We start from the raw sequence: 14,751 nt of genomic DNA on the forward strand, positions 1-14,751 counted from the left end.
ACATCAAAATGGCAGCTTTCAGTGTTTTTTAAATATACAATCCAGAAAACATTCTTCATCTGCTCATAAGGATCTGATAACATTCTTTATCAGAAGCCAGGTCACATATTGGATCACAACAACTTATCAGTTTCCACATAGCTTTTTTCTACTCCCGGGTTCCAACCAATTAAACTTACTGCATTACAGAAGGATAATTCTAACTACTATGTTTATTGTTCATTTGTTTGTTTGTTTTGAAGCAATGCCTGTGTTATGCTAATTCAGTACGGAATTGAAAATTAATTAAGAGACAAGTGATCTCATGTGATACTGTCATGCACTCAGGAAGGTGTATTCCATGGCACATGTAAACACATCTGCAGGAGGCTTGTTACTGTGAAGAAATCAAGAGGTGGTATGAATTGACAGGGATAAAGTGTGAACTGGTTAGAGCCATCCAACAGAAGTCAGACCAGCAAGTACCAAAAATCTCCTCAAAAAAGAAACAGGCCAAATTGCTTCTGACAAGACAGGATCAGCATCCAAACTAGGCTCCTAGAAACGAAATGTTGTCTCTCAAAATGCTAGTGCCCAAAAATACCTAATATTAATAACAAGGACGAATACAATCCTTTGCTGGTACCAAGCAAAACAATTTCATAACTTAACAAAAATGCAAGCATGAAAAAGCAAGGTTGACTAATTCTAGCTGTTGAACTACAAAAGCAGATCTCTATCGAGAGAAAATCAGTCTATTTGCTATTGCTCGTTTCCATAAAAAGCAGATTATTAAAATCAATAGTGACTTAGAAATCTGTCCCTGGAAAAAACAACAATTTTTCTCTGTAGCTTCCAGCTGGAAGTAGCTTTAGCATAACTTTGTAAAAGCTTTTATACTGAGCTTGCAATGCCTGGTCTCTCATACTGTGACAAGAACAAGCATCTTGCAGCTGGTCTCGCAGCCAATATTTCAGATTCACAGTTCTATTCACTCCACATTTCTAATTCAGCAAATGCATCAGCCGGGGCAGCTGATATGAGTAGCCAGGACCTCCTTTATTATCATATAATCTGATGCATATAGTTGGCCAATGACTATGTGTGAAAGGAGGGGCTTTCTGTCTAAGGACGCCTCATAGCTGTTAGAACAGCAAAACCTCAACGGAGTCCAGCCGTACACATTCACTTATGTATCTCTCTGTGTCTTTGTGCTGTCAGGTCTGGCAGGACATCTGTGTGTGTCTCTCTCTCTTCCTTTTTCTGTTTCTAGCAGTGAGCAAATTGCAACAGGCAAGCCTTAGCTAGCCTGAGTAAGGCTGGATCTGAGTAGAGATACTTCCCAGCAGAACCAACAATGGACTTGATCACTAATGTCTCATGGTTTGATCACCTATCTGCAAAGGAGGAAGTTTTCAGGAGCTATTTAAACAGCACCGAGGACTATCTATCCTTTTTATGTGGACCCAAGCGGAGCCCTCTGTTCTTGCCCATGACTTTGGTGTATGCCTTGATTTTTGTGGTTGGGGTGATGGGCAACCTTTTAGTTTGCCTAGTGATCCTTAAGCACAGGAACATGAAAACTCCTTCCAACTACTATCTCTTCAGCCTGGCCATTTCAGACCTGCTGGTGCTGCTCTTTGGGATGCCCCTGGAGGTCTACGAAATGTGGAGCAACTACCCCTTCCTGTTCGGCCCTGTGGGGTGCTACTTCAAGACAGCCCTCTTTGAGACTGTATGCTTTGCCTCTATCCTGAGCATGACCACGCTCAGCGTAGAGAGATACATAGCCATCCTCCATCCTTTCCGAGCCAAGCTGGACAGCACCAGGAAGCGTGCTCTGAGGATTATCATCGTGCTCTGGATCCTCTCGGTCCTCTTCTCTCTGCCCAATACCAGCACCCATGGCATCATGCTGCAGTACTACCCCAATGGCACGCTGGTCCCTGGCTCGGCTACCTGCACCGTGGTCAGGCCCATGTGGATCTACAACTGTATCATCCAGGTCACTTCCTTCCTCTTTTATGTGTTGCCCATGGCTGTCATTAGTGTGCTGTACTACCTGATGGGGCTGAAAGTAAGTCCAAATTCAACTGTGTTCCTTCCTTGTGTCTTTCCATCACTCGACAAGGGAAACCATTTCAAGTGGTAGCCCCAGGAAACAGTGTGCCAAATTCATCCCTCGTGTAACACCAGTGTAGAGTTAAAACGGCTACCCAGGGGATAAATTTGGCCCAATATATTTTAAGTGTTGTTGTTTTAGGTCTCAGTTGCAGTTTACTCTAATCTGTCTTCATTCTCTTCCTCCTCCATTTCCAACCCCTCTGCCCATTTCTACATTTTTCAACAAACGCAAGATCCAGACTGAAAGGAAACCGTAAAAAGCATAAAAAGGAGGGTGACTGTAGTGACTGGATCTCATGCATTATTTGCCTCTCCCCCTCTTGTGGCTTTAGAATTTCCACTGCAGCTTTGCTCTCCGACACAGGCAGGCAGGCAGTGTGGAAAGAAAAGGGTTACAGCCGATCGCCTTTAATTAAACATTCACATGCAAACGGCCACAAATCGATATGCTGCTCTACCACTGCAGACGGCACGTTCAGCAAATGATTTCTTTTCAGTGAGTGGATTTCTAGGGAGACCCACATTCTGCTAGTATTTCACATCTATACTCCCTCCAGACACTAGAATTGCTTGTGAATGAACATCATTATGTGAAGATGGGGCAGGAGGGAACAACCTATACCTTACTGTACTAATGCACCTTTATTCACTGCAACAGCTATGAAATACACTGCTATTAATACTGGGTGGCTGTATTCTTTTTTTCTGTTTTTTTTTTTTTAATATAACTAGTAAACCTGAATGTAACTTTGGCTGTAAGGCAGGAATAACTAGCTTTGCTGACTTGCACAGAAAACATGGGGAGGCACATGGATGTACGGACCACGGCACTAATCGTACTAAGAACAAGAATCAGCAGTCGAATTATTGTTGCCCCGTTAATACATACCCTCAGCTATCGACTGTTTAGTGTCACTTAAAGGGGGGAGAAAAGACTTGCTTGCAGCGTCAATGACAATCTATGATGAGAAATAGCCTAAAAGTTATAGCAAACAGCAGGTCTTTGAAGGGGCGAATGGGTTAAACTTCTGCAAAACTGCAATTTAGCGCCTATTGTGGGGTCTTTGCACAGTTTCACTCGGTATCTTTAGCTGCACTTCAGGGCACGCTGCACACTATTTCCTGTTTTCTGGATAGTGTAATAGCTGAAAATCTTAAAACAAGGAATGAAAAGCCTTTGGTTCACGTAAAGAACTGCGGCTACTCGCCATTGCCCCAGACATTCCAAGTCATCATTCAAAGCACAGCTCTCACGCACAGATTTATGGATGCTCCCAATGCTCTATTCTGTTCAGTCTCTACATCGTAAGGGCTGGGTGTCCATTCAAGTATGCCTATTTCCTCTGCTTTAGGCTCGTAATACACCGCTCCATTTTAAGCCACATCTATCCCTGGCACAGAGCAATTGGCTTCAACGCAAGTTATGTCAGGGCAGAATGTTTCATTTTTAAATGAAGGGGACTGACAAAACGATCCAGTCAGATCATTTTCAGGCATCAACAATTTACATCTAGTCAGTGGTGAGCATGAAATCAGTTCATAAATCCGAGTGCCAGCCCCCTTCTGAGCATCGTGTGCTTTCGGTAATGCTGAAGTGAAAAATTTCAGCATTGACCCTGGAGCATAGCTCAGGCAATTGTGAGGGGGAAGTTTCCTTTCAGTTCAGAGATTCCCAGCCAGTGCTCTGAAAGAGGGAGAACTGGGGAGTCCAGTTGGTTCCCTCAGCGCTGCCCAAACCCTAAATGGTAAGGAATACCCTGCAATATTGCATTGCAGGAAGAAAGAATGACCCATGAAGAAGCAGCTCAGTAAATCCACAGCAGGGTTGAAAATTGGCAAGTGTCCTGCAAAGTGGACAACTGTATTTAAAGTAAAAAGTACCTCTCTTCTTCACTGTGAAACGCCTGTCCCATAGAACTCCTCCTGCCCCGTCGGACTGGTTAACTCTACTGCCTGGTTTTGATTTCCAGTCTGGGTTGCTAACGTGCATGCTACAGAGAGCTCTATCCCTTGTGGGGAAAGAAAATGCAGCCGTCACTTAGGGTCCAGTCTTGCAAGGTGCTGAGTATCTCCTTCACAATGCAGTGTGCCCTCAACACAGCCACTTGCAGGATTGATCCCTTGCTGAATGGCACACTGGCTCAGTAGGGAACCTGTCCAGGTTGCTCTAGCCAGATGGCTTTTGAGTGCAACTGGTAGCTGGAAGGATGAGGAGGCGAGACTGTCAAAGCAGGAGGTAGGATGGGAGCATCGGTAGGGAACTGACAAATACAGACTGGAGCCTCTTGAAAAGAAAAATCTCTGCTGTACAAGGCATTCACTCGAGGTCCCTGCCTTTCAGACTAATGGAACACCAACAGCGGCTCCAGCATGCTGTACCTTCCAATTCTGTGGTGTTGCTAAAAGTATTAGGCCTGTATTGAGCCATTTATTTTTAACTGGAAATCTCCATTGAAATCAAGGGGGATTTCTGCTTATACATTGATGGCAAAATTCACTGGAGATAAATACACACACAAAGACAGTTGTGTGTGTTCTGGACGGCTCTGGTGATTGGTAAGGGCATATCAAACCTTTTGCTTCTGCTTTGCCTGTTCGAATTCTGTGCAGGTCAGTAGTCGCTGAAAGTTATTGTCGTCCGATGATTGATGTCATGGAAAATAGGTTCAAAACCTCAAAAATTCTCATGGGACAGGAAAGCTGTTTCCCACCCCGCCCTTCTCAGATACTGTAATGACAGTGGCTATATAAGTAACTTTACATTGGTTAAATTGGTTAGTCTCTAAGGTGCCACAAGTACTCCTTTTCTTTTTGCGTATACAGACTAACACGGCTGTTACTCTGAAACTTTACATACAACACCATTGATATACCTGAGGGGATCAACCCATTCTGAGGTAACGACATAACGCTGATGTGATCACCAAACCTCTCTGTGGGAACACATTCCAGGATTCAGTCCCTGATGCCCATGTCCTTCAAACAACATGCTGGGAAATGATGTCAGGAGATCAGTGCCATGGCGAGTCCGGTCACCTTATCACTTGTCCTGTACCTGATCAAGCAGGATCACGGCCGCCTCTGGCACCCGAAACTAGAGTCGCTCCTCCTCACAGCACGGATGCTCCAGGGCTGATGGCCATGGAACTGTCCTGTTCCGATCTAGTCAGTTATCTGATGCTTCAGTTATCTGACGCATATTGTTTGCAAAACATTTTTGCAGGTTTCATTGCCTAAATAATTTGGTGAATATAAATCATTCAACCAGCGCTATAAGCTGAGCAAATCATGGCGGGGGGGTTTGAATAGCTTATTGTGGGGTGGGGGGTGGGAAATCCCACCATCTATTAGCAGAGCAATCAGGGTGACAGAATAACTCTCACATCACAAGACAGTGTCCCTGTCTGAGAATATCCCATGACTGAAGAGACACATTGGGCCTAGGAGGCATTCCCCTGTTCCCATGGATGCCAGTCCTCTGCCACCCCTAGCCCCTAGAGAAGGTTGACTGAGGAGCCCCCATCTGGACCCTGTCTCTCCCCATCATGGTAGCTATAAACCCTCAAGAGAATCAGACAGTGGGCTGTATAGTGGCCCATGAAGATCTCCGTTTTTATAAAGTCACCCACAGAACAAAAAATGTGGAGAATTACTGTTACTAATCTTGTCCTGAGGAAACCATCACTAGAGGGAGAGGATAGGTCTGTTTCCATGCTTATCCACTCCCTGACCCTTTCGTTGATACCACCAATTGCTGTTGTGAGAAACAAGGTGGGTGAGGTAATAGCTTTTATTGGACCAGCCTCTGTTGGTGGAAGGTACATGCTTTCGAGCTCCACAGAGCTCTTCTTCCTTCCCCAGCTCTCTAATGTCCTGAGACCACCACAGCTACAACACTGCCAATCGCTGTTGTGACATCTGTCCACCGGAAATCAAACTCCGCGCACCCTATTCACATCAGACTGGTGCTCCTAGACGCCATGTTGAAGGATTGTTTTATTATTGCATAGACAGGCAGGCAAGGCTATCAAGCTTCTCATCAGATGACAACAACTTTTGGTTACTACTAACTTGTGTCAGACCTGAGTCAGTGACCTACAGAAGAATGGTTCCAGTGGGCTTATAACAGAGGGCAGAATTTCACACTATAACCTTTGCTGCCTCGTAGAACATACTCCAATACAGAAATATATGACTAACTCCCCATTTCCGGCTTCTTGCTCCACACCTCTTTTATTTTCTCAGCGCACATATGTGGAATCCATTTTCAGACAGCTGAGCTAATCTCACACATGGTTCATTGCATTGAATGTTAGCATTGACATGAAGATGACAAGAATGCATGTAAAAGCCCCTACTCTAGCTAGCTAGTCATTCCTGAGGCACCCATCACTGCATTTTCTCCCCCTTGATGGCCCAGTTTGGCCTTCTCTTTGATCCTGCCACCACAACGCAGTGTTTACTGGAGAGTCTGAAGATCAGCCATCACGGTGCTATCAAAGCCACTGCAGAGAAGAAACCTCCCCCCCCCCATTTCTATGGTTTATTACTCTGTCATAGCAATACATTCTCTATGGCTTTCGAGCATTCTTAGAATGAATAGCTGTTGAGACTGAAAAATCACTGAAGGGAAGCTAAAGCTTTTAATCAATCTAAGCAAACATTTGTTAATGTTTACATACGTTACGTATCAACCAAATTTATTCCTCAAACAACTTTGATTATGAGTAAAAATGGCAAAGAAAATAATGAGAAATATTGGAAAGCTAAGTTGCCTTGTAGTTGCATAAAATATTATCTATTTTCTTCCCAAGTGTGAGTCCTACCTTATAATTGATCAACATAAAACCATGCCTGACCTTTATCACAGTTAAAACACTCTTGAAAAATGTATAAGATGTAATTAATCATAAAACATGAAACAGAAAACTAAAATGGAACAAAACAATGAAATATCCTCTTCTCACGGGAATATTTTATTCGTTCTGTTATTTTTGGCTTCTGTCTCTATTCATCTATTATAATAAAAGCTTAACTGCCATTCTGCAGGTATTGAAAAATTATCACTATAAAAATTGGCTGAATAGTCAACAATTAAAATCAAAATGTCTGGGCCCCAATTAAATGGTCTCTACAGATGATTCCAGCTATAGCTGGTTGAAAGTTTTTTGACAAAATAGTTTTCTGCCAGAAGACACTGTTTTGTCAGAATCAAAACATTTCACGGGAACAGGTTAATTTCAATTAAATTTTCTATGGGAAAGTAATTTCAATTAAACTTTCTCTTTTTGTACCATTTTGTTTAATTTTGTTTCAAGTGTTATATTTTATACATATTAGTAACATAAATATGATATATTTTATATTATAGTGTTTCAATGTTCGTAACATGAAACATTTGACCTTAGTGAAAGGAAACATTTTTGACATTATCAAAATCACACAAATGAAAGACCAAATGTTCTGGTATTTCTGAATTTAAATTATTTGAATTTTCTGTTCTGGGAGAAATTTAGAAATTGATAGTTTTTCTTCTAATTTGGAAAGGAAACAAATTTCAAAATGTTGGAATTGCCCATGAGACAGAAATTCCATTTTGCCAACCCACTTTAGTTCCAGATAAAATCACATCAAAAGTGAGTTTCCCTCTGATTGACCAGTTAATGGCCTGTTCATCATTAAACCACCTGATCTCAACTCTAGCTCATCAGGAAAACACTCCAGTAAATATTAGATTATCAAGAGTTAATTGGAATTAACTTTAATCTCACTAGTCGTTTTAGTCTGGAGTAGGGAGAGATAACAAGTTGTCTCTGTTTGTTTTATCACCCTGTTTTTGTTGTTTAAAGGCCCAGGGAAATCAGCACAGAAAGTATTAACTTTTTTTGTTGTAATAGATTGGTGTGTGTTTGAATCTAGGCATGTGCTGCACCAGTGTTCTCTGCTTGATGGAATATAAGGATTCGACTCATCAAATTAACTCCAAGCAAATTAGCCTAAGCAGTTAGGGTTTGATTCAAAACCCATTGAAGTCTATAAGTATCTTTCCTCGGAGTCCTTTCAATCAAGCCCCTAGTCAGTATTTTCGGATCACAGGGATTTTAGATGATTGCATTGGACCCAGGAATAAAATAGTAGTGGATATTTTGCAGGAAGACAAAAACAAAGCTGAATTTTAGTAGCTTTATAGCCCAAATCCGACTCTACATCAGTCAATGAGAGTTTTGGTGGTTGTTGTTTTTTCAGACTAACTTAGACGCATACTTTGGATGTACATTATTTGAGATCCAGAAAATCTATTTGTTTTTAACTTAAATTTTCACTAAAACATTGTTTTGGCCAGATTAGAAGTGGGAAAACCCCAGAACCTTTTATCTGAACCTTTTGCAAAAACCAAACCAAACCAGCACATTTTTGCAAAGCCAAATACCTTGATTTGCCAGTTCTAGTAATGGAATAAAACTAAATCCTTTTATCGGACAAGTCATATCCTTATTCTGAGCTTTCCTGGTTCAGATCAGACGGAACCTGGCTCCAAACTACCCTGGATTTAAGGTTGATATTAGCAAAACTCAAACCAAACTGCCAATATTTGTAAAAGAAAAAAACTGCTCCTTGGCCTCTCTTCCACGGTCTCCAGAGTGTCACTCCAGGACCAGCACGACAGTCAGGTAAAACAAAATGATTGTCCAAATATACAACATCTCTTCTTCACTATAGGCATGCCTGAAATCACTAACTTGCATAATGACAGGTTTCAGAGTAGCAGCCATGTTAGTACTTGGTGCCACAAGTACTCCTGTTCTTTTTGAAATCACTTAAGCCTTCCTTCAAAGGCAGGTTGAACTCAGTTAATGTCCTTTCTAAACCACGAATAGGTGGCACCCTAGAGCAAGATTTACTTAACTTTGCCAGACCAGCTTACCATAGAATTGGCATGGCGAACTCTTAGTGTGGCCAGTCGGAGTGCTTCAGAGGAAATCACGTTGTTTCTTTCCCTCTTTTTCCCTTGGCCAGCTGAGAGGAGAGAAATCTTTGGCAGTTGACGAAATGGCTGTGAATATTCAGAGACCCTGCAGAAAATCAGTCACCAAGATGCTGCGTAAGTAATTGGTCCTTTTTTCCTATGTATTATTTAACATGGGGAAGAAGGTGCAGAAAAGAAGGAAGGTGCAGAAGAAATCTAGAGAAGTTGAAGGTGAAGTCTGGGTTTAATTCACAGGCGAAATAGGTTTGATGAACAGTTCAAGTTAACTACAAACAACCCCTTCCCTAATTAGGCCCCATTGGATATCTCTGATCCAGAAAAGCTGAGCTGGGGGCTTATAGACAATGGGACTGATGTTCCTTGGGATATACATGTGGGGTTCCACGCCTGGATTAGTAGGGGGATTTTCCCATCACGGTTAAGGTGCATTAGCAGCCATGTGTTCAAGAAGCTTGCCCAGCCGCGCCCTGTGTTATATTAAGCTCTAACCTATGCTATTAGCCGTGTGTGACTGATTCTTCATTGTCCTGATGAGTGCTAAAATTCACTATTTTTCCCCTTCCAGCAATTGCCAACTTCTGAAACAATAAGTAAATACATACGTGTTGTCTATATATAGTCTTTTCCTAAACCCTCCAGATGCAGGTTGGTGACTGTCTGTTGGACAGGCACTGCCTCCCCTGGCATCGTGTGCTGGACTTTTCTAAAGAAAGCTCTTGCCAATCTACATCCATCATTTACTCTTGATTTGACTTATCCCATCTTCTATCAGGGTCCTCAATGTTTCATGGCAAGCTGTGGAGCCCCATGCAAGCCTACCCCTTGAGCATCTGAACTCCACCAGCCTTGAAAGCACAAACATCACTCCCTAACTTTGGGCTGTCTTTAAAACATACCCAGCCATCCACCGCTACGAGGCAGGCCCGGCAATCGGAACGGGAACTACCCAAGAAACCTAAACCACGCAACACATTTCAGGAAATAGCATCTTCCTGTCAGAAGGCTTTGAGACAACTTTAACTGAGCATTTGAAACCTGGCCCTGGTATTCTGAATTCGGATGGCATTTCTTTCCTATCTATCTGCAACACCGATGAAGTGAGCTGTAGCTCACGAAAGCTTATGCTCAAATAAATTGGTTAGTCTCTAAGGTGCCACAAGGACTCCTTTTCTTTTTGCGAATACAGACTAACACGGCTGTTACTCTGAAACCAGTTAGTCTGTGACAACAGGCTAAGATGACTGAGTAATCAAGCTGGTGAGGAGGGAAAAGGGGCAAATCCTTAACCTGTTTGGTGCTGGTCAGCGTACCATGGCTCTGAATGGATGCAACCCAGTCTGAAAATCAGAGGACAATCCCTTGGGTCTGACTCCCGACCCTGCAAGTTACAAGCAGTGCCCCCTGGAAATTAGTCCTGAGCTGTGATCTTTGCTTTTGCACTGAGAGAGGGTGACAGCTCAAGAGGCCATCAAATAAAAGCCGCACTGATAGCATGAATCCTGCTAGGTCCTCCAAAGTTTGCTTAGGATGAAGTGCCATATAAGCTAAAAACCACCTGGCTATTATCAGCTCCACTAGAAATTTAACAGAGTATTTTAAAAAATCAATGTTTGCTGAATGCAGACCGGAGAGAAATGGATTGGAAATTTCTCTTTCAGTCTGAAGTTAATTTCGCAGAGAGCATGGCAGACAGCAGAGGGAAAAGCAAAGGTTATGAACCAGCTGAGATTCCCACTGGACAAATGCTCGGAGCCACCGGGGACTTTTCATCCTGCTTACTGAATCCAATTCAATAAATGCAAAGTAACAGGCCATATACTTCTGTAATTCTTTCTCTTTTCCTTTCTCCAAATCAGTTGTTCTAGTGATGGTATTTGCCATATGCTGGGCCCCATTTCACATCGATCGACTCTTCTTCAGTTTCATTGTGGACTGGACTGAGCCGTTGGCCAATGTGTTCAACCTGATCCATGTGGTGTCAGGTAACTGTCTTTATCAGGGTTTGCTAATCAGTAAAGCTGGGGGAAAGAATATTTGTGAATAGGGTTTTTTTCAGGCAACCTGTGAGTAAATTATTCAGAAACACAGTATATTGATACTCAAATGTTATTCCTCGATTATTAGAGAGACAAGGTGGGGGAGGTGATATCTTTTATTGGACCTACCTCTGTTGGTGAGAGAGAGACTTTTCCAGCTACACAGGTCTTTTTCTTTTTCTTCAGACCTAAAGAAGAGCCCTGTGTCGATCAAAAGGTTGTCTCTTTCACCAACAGAAGTTGATCCAATAAAAGATATTACCTGACCCACTTTGTCTCTCAAAAATCCCGGGAACAAAACAGCTAGAATTCTGCAAACGGTCCTCAATTATATTATTCAGAGTTGTTTCCAGTGTCTCCATTAAACAGATTATGATACTTTATATGATAAGCTTTTTGGGGGTGGGGGGCAAAGATAGCATCTCGACTTGTTTCTGTGAAACACCTAACACCCATTTGAATGCAAAAATATAATAAAGTCAGGCATGATGTAACATATGGGGATAAGAAATAAATAAAATTGGGGAAGGTGAAAGGAAGGACAAGGGTAGAAATAATACAAATGCATGGTTGTTCTCTTGAACCAAGTCTGCATCCAGATGTTTCTATTAAATGTTTTTTTCTTGCATTAAGGGTACTGAATTAGTTCACTTTATGTAGCCAGTATAAAAAAGGAGAGACGAATATTATGGCTCATACTTTGTTCTCAGTTAACGGATGTAAAATTGGAATGACTCCATTAAGCATGGATGTACAGTGGTATAGCAGAGCAGAATTTGGACCCATATATTACAAGATATCATAGAGTCATAGATTTTAAGGCCAGAAAGGACCACCAGATCATCCAGTCTGACCTGCTGTTTAGCACAGGCCACCAACAACAACCAGCCACCCACACCCAACAACCAATATTAGACCAAAGTATGACAGCCCGCAGGAGACTAGGCTGTTATGTGCCACAGGCAGAGCACAAGAAGGACCAAGTGAGATACACCTGGCAAATGATAACCACTCACAAGCTGCAGAGGAAGGCAAAAAAACCCAACCCTCAAGGTCACTGCCAATCTGACCTAGGAGAAAATTCCTTCCCAACCCCACTTATGGGGATCAGTTAGACCTTGAGCTTATGAGCAAGAATCAGCCAGCCAAGCTCCTAAGAGAGGGAGTGCTCAGTGCCACCTTAGAGCCTTGGCCCTGGCCCTCTCCATCCAATCTTCCATCTTCAGCCATGGCCATCCCTGATGCTTCTGTGCAAGGAGATAAAAAACCCTCCCAGAATACATTGGTGCAATATAATATCAGTGCAATCAGACCCATTTATACCCCCAAATGCTTGAGTTTGCCCATATGTTGCTTGTCAGAAAGATTCAGGGCTACACTTATTTACACAAATGTGAGTAAGGGTTGTACAATTGGGCTCACAAAGCGTAATGGCCAAAGAGTAGTAGTGTGACCCAGCGGTATCTCCACTGAAGACCAGGCAGTTACTCTGAATTTACACCACTGAAACAGAGGGCAAAATTTGACTCTTAACAGTTAGTTTTTGCCTAGTGATCTTCCCACTGAAAGGGATGTCTAAAAAATATGTGCTGTCAATGGGCCATATCTTCCCTCCCCTGTGTGCCTAGTGGTACTTCACCAAACACACCCAAATTATACCTTAGCCAACAGGCCACAGTGGGTACACCCCATTAGAAAACAAGGAGTGGAAAATGCTAATCAGGGAGCGCAGCTGAAAAACATAGCGGTGTTGCATGATCTACTTAGCTCTGAATCTGCCAACAGCACAGCGGAGGTGCAAAGTAAGGCAACAGAGCCCTGCTGTCAAATATACCTCCCGACAGTCATTAGTTCCCAGAACATGCAGTACAAAACAATACCATGCAATCAACCTCCACTAGCAATGGGGCTCGTTCCTGAATTTCAGCAGGACATTCCTTGCAAAGTGTCTCAGGGTCTGATAGCTACTGTTGGGGATCGTGTTTAATCTAAAAATGGAACTAAAATTCCTGAAACGTCCAGGATGCTGCTGGTTGTTTGAGTACTCACAAAAGATGAAAACTAGGATACCGCAAATCACAGTGAGCCAAAGTCAGTGCTTTGAACTCATTAAAATATTCACCAATCAATGCTGTTGCTATTCAACCAGCTCTGATGTATACATGGTAACAAACTTTCTCCTGGAGGGTTTCTCAGCCAAGCCATGAATCTGATCAAAACTACAGACTTTACATTCTCCCCCAGCTGAGGTTTATGACTAAGGATTACCATTACTGTCAGCAAGAACATTACAAGAACTAGTTTCTTCAAGGGAGGAATGATCTTAGCCTGCTACGGGAAAAGTTAGATGTGGTTCCAAAGTGGAAATTAGGTAGCCAACACAGATTCACCATTGATGTTGGTTTATCAGGAGACTTCCTTCATTGTGCAGATTCCCCTTCCTCCATTGGTCTGATCTTATTGTTTTCTAGAGCCATTGGAGCTGTGTATCTCATTGTTACATTAAGAAGTAGAGACTCTCTCTTCGGAGCATATTCCACCCACTAATTAGCTGTCTCCCATGCTTTGATTTTCTCTCTTAGGTGTTTTCTTCTATCTGAGCTCCGCTGTGAATCCCATCATTTACAACCTGCTTTCCCGCCGTTTCAGAATGGCTTTCCTCAATGTGATCTCTCCCCGTTGTAGGCACTGGCCCTCCAAACACCCCGCCAGTGAGATTCCAGCCCAGCAGAGCATCTTCCTGGTGGGGGACCGCAATCTGGTGGACTGTGCTGAAGATGCGAGCTCCCTGTGCGTGCACAGAACATCTGTCTGTAGTTCTCATCTTTGTACTGGCCTATGACTTTATGTAGTGCTATGAGTGGGACAAAAGTCAATGAAAACCACTATTTTTCTTTAAAAAAAACCCGTAATAATCAGGTGTCACAGGGTTTGAGGGTACAATCCACACCAGTGAGGGGTTGTCACCTCTTCCCCAGTAGCCCTGGGTGCCTCACTATGCTTTGCTGCTGTAGCTCCCAACTTGGGCTGCTCACAACCAGCCTACCAACATGCAAGTTGCACCCTCAGTGTCTGTGTGCAAGACAGCCCTGGTTCAGCAGCTCTGATTCTAGTAGCCTGTCTGCAGTCCCACTAGCATCTTTGCTTTGACAAGTTTCCTATTTGCTAATGCCAAAGCTGACTTCAGCTTTGCTAAGTGTTGTGGGATGCTTGACATGGGTGGACAGAAATGTGGGAAAAGCATAATACATTCAGATAACATAACCTCCCAATGCTCATATATATGTATAATGTATATTACATTAATACCATGTGCATAATGTCAATTAATGTGGTGTATACTACACCTAACATATATGTATTTGCTAACATGTGGGAGGAGGGGGGGGGGAGTCCTTTCCCAGCTAGCTCCAGTACTAACACCATGAGTAAGGGGAGCAGGATTTCGCCTGAAGTATAAAAACAAATAAATTATTCCTGTCGTCTTGAGAGCAGATACTGTGGTCATGACTATTCTTGATTCCTCTGAGCCTGTCCCCCACTCCAGCCACTCTGGGGCTTCAGAGGGGCTGGGAAGTTGCCTGGAATTGGCTGCTGATTTTCCTGGTGTGTGAAAATCTCTAG

The 14,751-nt window shown here is 42.8% G+C and overlaps 1 protein-coding gene across 1 annotated transcript; it reads left to right on the forward strand.

The window, feature by feature from the left end:
• The first annotated feature begins 1,336 nt into the window (after positions 1-1,336).
• On the forward strand, positions 1,337-13,969 carry NMUR2 (neuromedin U receptor 2). The gene is made up of 4 exons (XM_077824664.1): positions 1,337-2,056; positions 9,121-9,205; positions 10,948-11,073; positions 13,710-13,969. Exons 1-4 carry the CDS (start codon positions 1,337-1,339, stop codon positions 13,967-13,969), a joined length of 1,191 nt encoding a protein of 396 aa, XP_077680790.1.
• The last annotated feature ends 782 nt before the right edge of the window (positions 13,970-14,751 follow it).

The sequence above is a fragment of the Eretmochelys imbricata genome, chromosome 8 (genome assembly GCF_965152235.1).
Source record: "Eretmochelys imbricata isolate rEreImb1 chromosome 8, rEreImb1.hap1, whole genome shotgun sequence".
NCBI lineage: Eukaryota > Metazoa > Chordata > Testudines > Cheloniidae > Eretmochelys > Eretmochelys imbricata.